This window comes from Notothenia coriiceps, unplaced genomic scaffold (assembly GCF_000735185.1).
Source record: "Notothenia coriiceps isolate Sejong01 unplaced genomic scaffold, NC01 NC01_scaffold00012679, whole genome shotgun sequence".
NCBI lineage: Eukaryota > Metazoa > Chordata > Actinopteri > Perciformes > Nototheniidae > Notothenia > Notothenia coriiceps.
Window position 1 is genome coordinate 1 of NW_011345380.1, and position 4,115 is coordinate 4,115.

The window sequence follows — 4,115 nt, forward strand, 5'->3', positions numbered from 1 at the left end:
CTGAATGTGTGTTTGGTGGCGTGATCATTATTATTTAGAGTCATTGCGTGCCTATTGATTTGAACACGATCCGTGTATCCATCATTTCCTGGTCTTCTCTAAAGAAGAGGGACCAATGAAAACGTTGTCATGTTGCCGTTGGTCACCATGGAAACATTCATTAGCTAACAATGACATTATTGTTCTATTAATATAAAGGGAGGTCAGGTACTCTTTAAAACAGCTGCTAGTTATGGGTACTTTTTACTGAAGTACATTTCAAAGCCTCTTTACTTTTACTTGAGTAAAGAAGTTTAGTCAGTACTTCTACTTTCACCAGAGTATTTTTAAACACGAGTATCTGTACTTCTACTTGAGGAAAGGATGTGTGTACTTTAGCCATCTCTGGACGGGACAAATGTTGACTTTATAACTTTATTCAGTTCTAATTGTAGGAGCTATAGCCTGCTTAGACTAAAGCTACTGTGGTGTGTTAACTCCCCGTAATGACTTTGCTGATACTGTGTTGATACGATACCGTTTGTGTTGTTGTTTCAATAATAAATAGGTAGGCTATTATCATCATCAGGTTTGACAATGCAATCCATTTATTGAATTGTTCCATTCAATTCAATATTTCATTCATTGCCTGAACAAACAATCGTATTGGGTTTTCAACACTATGGCGATACAAAACAATTTGCCCTTCGTGGATCAGACACATATGACAAAACTGTCTCTTGCATTAATACTTCCCAGCTATAAATGAAGAAGGAAACCTTTTTTTAAAGCAGTGTTCCTTACTTTTTAAACCTCATTCCCACATCTTTCTTCTATAACATTGACAGTAGTAAGTTTGGAATTGAAAGGACTTACATTAGTGATTGACAGGTCATCTAAACAATGGCGCTATCTGGAAACCTTGACATTGTAATAGTTTTAATTAAATATACAAATGTTTCTCAAGTAAAACTAGAAAAGTATTAGCATCAAAATCTAGTGAAAGTAGCGACAGTAAAAGTAGTCATTGTGCAGATTGGTCCATTTCAGAATAATATATATGATATGTTTTATAATGATTGATCATGAAAGTGTTCTCAAAGCTGGTAAAGGTGCAGCTAGTTTGAATGACTTTGTATACTGCAGGGTAGCTTGTGGATTTACTCCAGGTGGAACTAAAGTCTGATTTAACACTTGATTATATTTCACATCATTCATCCACATCTGTGAAGTAACTAAAGGTATTAAATACATGGAGTGGAGTAGAAGTACACCTTTTACCTCTGAACTGTAGTGGAGTAGAAGGACACAGTAGCGTAACGTGTAAACACTCAGGCCAAGTAAATGTACCTCAACACAGTACAGCACTTGAGGAATTGTACCTAGTAACTTCCCCCCTCTGCTCACCTCTCTGCATGCGTTGAGCTCTTCAAACTCTCTGGTGGTCCAGTGTCTGTCCTTGAAGAAGTTGGTGGTGTTTCTTTTGTAAAACAAGTCCCAGTTTTTCTGAGCTTCTTTCTCCAGCTTCATGAGTTTGAAGTCGGACACCAGAGCCTTTTCTCGGCTCAGTGTGTCCGGCTCCTCCTGGGTCAAAAGCCTGGAGGATGAGGAGGAGGAGGCTCTGTTCTGCCCGAAAACACACGGAGAAATATCTTCTTTTAGTCCCACTTCTTCTTCTGGAGGTGTTGTTTTAATATCCACAGGAAAAACTTCACTTTTCGACATGATGCTTTTTTTTTTAGAAAGAAATAAAGTCTTAATGCTCCGTTTCCTTTAGTAAAGTTGCCTTTTGTTAATTAATGAGACAATAATATTATTCACAAGGTTAAAAATGCAGTTGTTTGTGATAAGAATCAAGCTAAAATGAACTTATTACAAAAAAAAGAAACATGTTTTTTTCCACATTTGAGGTCCATCTTGTCCGTTGTGTAAATTCTTCCGTGTCAACTATTTGATTCCATTTCTTTCCGTTGGTTCCCCCCATGACCCACTGGATTACAAACAATTAAAATACATCCACTACACGTAGTTTTCACATTTTATGTTAAAAGAAGTTGTCAACAAATATTTTACATTTAATTAAAACACAATAGAGTTGTTTCATGTACATTATTGTCGGTCATATTTCCTAGCCGCACCAAATCCGGAAAAGGCGGTGCTAAAGGGATGTTGTGCTAACGGTTAGCTACAGGAGGCTAACTGCTCCTTCTTCTGATCTTTCTGAAGTAAACACACACTGCTGGACTTTTAACATTTGTAATAAACCAAGATATGAACGGGAGCACCAATCCGCTGCTGGACAAAGAGGAGCATGTCCTGAAGCTGGGGGAGAGCTTCGAGAAGAGGCCCAAATCCTCCTTTCATACTATCAGATGTGAGTGAGAAACAACAACAACAACAACAACAACAACAACAACAACAACAACACTGTGAAATTGACTGATGTGTTTTAGTTATTCCGCTGACATTGACAGGGAGGCTCTTACATAACATGGCTAATTATAGCGAGACGTAAATTAAGTAATTTGCATAAAAAACAGATCGTCACACCCACTCCTTTAACGTTACAGCATCCATTGCAATAGTATATAATATTTAGACAACTCTCAAATTATCTTTAAGTGGGATTACTACTGCTTATTAACGTGTGTGGTAAAAGTACATTATTAAAAATGAAAGTCACACATATGTTGTTTGTTTCTGACATTTTTACATCATTACTGCCTGATCAAAAGTAGCTGGAAATGCACTTTAGCCAGAATAATGTGGTATTAAAATGTATTTCCCTATTGAATTACGCATGAACAAGAAATAGTTTCACACAGAAATAAGAAGTACATATTCACTCAAAGCATTTAGCTTTTTGTGAGTTACTTATTTTACTTTCTTGCAAGGTTTTGTCCTAAGAAATATGAAAAACACCGTCTTGCTGCTACATAAGATTGTCAATGTCCTTTTTTCAGATGACTTCAAACCAGCCTCCATCGACACGAGCTGTGAGGGAGAGCTGCAAGTTGGGAAAGGAGAAGAAGTTACCATCACGTTACCTCACATCCCAGTAAGGCTGTTGTCCTCTCTTGTTTACTTTGTTTACCAGCGCTTCTGTAAAGAAAACAAATTCAAACAAATCCACCTGACCGTTAACTGCAATACAGTTGAAGAGCTACTGTAAGCTGTGAGAAAATCCCAAACATTATACTTTAGACGAAGGCCGGATTAACCATATGGGCAACATGGGGAAGTACCCAGGGGCCCTTGAGCAAAGAGGGCCCTCAGTGACAAGATAAAAAATATATATATATGTTTTTTTTTTTCGGGCACAACCTCACTCATCATACATTGTTTTAAATGACACTCAATCTTCAGCATACATAACACAGCTTTTCTATTGGGTAAAATTAATATATTTTCTAAACCATCTCTGTACTGTAGGTCTCACTATGTATGCGCTCAACTTTCTTACTACGCGGCGGAGGTGTATAGCCGAATCAAAGCCCCACCCTTGAGCAACCACACAATTTCACTACATATTGTACATTTGTAACTCTCAATGTTTGTGACTAATAGAACTCCTTGTGTACTTATACAGCCAGCCAGTCATATGTTGGCATTAAGTGGGGTGCTGCTCTGAGGTTTCGAGTGATATTACCTAGGTCTTCTTGAGTCATACACTGTCTTGAGATCTTATCCATTGTATCTGTGGGAGGCGTGTGGCGCAGTAGATAGAGCCTTGGTCTGGGGGGGGCCAAGACACTTCACCCCAAATGGCTCCTGTAGGGATTGCCCACAGTATTGAGTATGTAAGTCGCTTTGGATAAATGCGTCTAACAAGTAACATGTAATGTAACGTATCTTTGTCTTGTGATTTTTGACTGAAAGGGCAAAAGGCTAGACCTAATTTGGTTGAACTATGTGGCTGTGTCCCTGCTTTTGAAAAATAGGTGTGCGATTAGACATGCCACATTAACTGAAAATTCTAAATATTGGTCATGTTGGTAGGATTGGGTAGGCGTGGTGTTACTTGTTGGTACGTGGGTTCGGGGGGGCCCATGAGTGCTCAGTGCCCAGGGGCCCCTGGAGGTACTAATCCGGCCTGGATGGTTATTGCAGCGCAACATTGGACAACATCTTGACTT

General features: G+C 38.7%; 1 protein-coding gene across 1 annotated transcript; it reads left to right on the plus strand.

Moving 5' to 3' along the window:
• Window positions 1-2,126: 2,126 nt before the first annotated feature.
• LOC104947557 (ELL-associated factor 1-like) lies at window positions 2,127-3,147 on the plus strand (the record flags this gene model as incomplete). Its single annotated transcript, XM_010773602.1, has 2 exons — window positions 2,127-2,353; window positions 2,943-3,147. Coding segments are annotated over exons 1-2 (308 nt in total), but the record flags the coding sequence as incomplete, so codon positions are not given.
• Window positions 3,148-4,115: the final 968 nt, after the last annotated feature.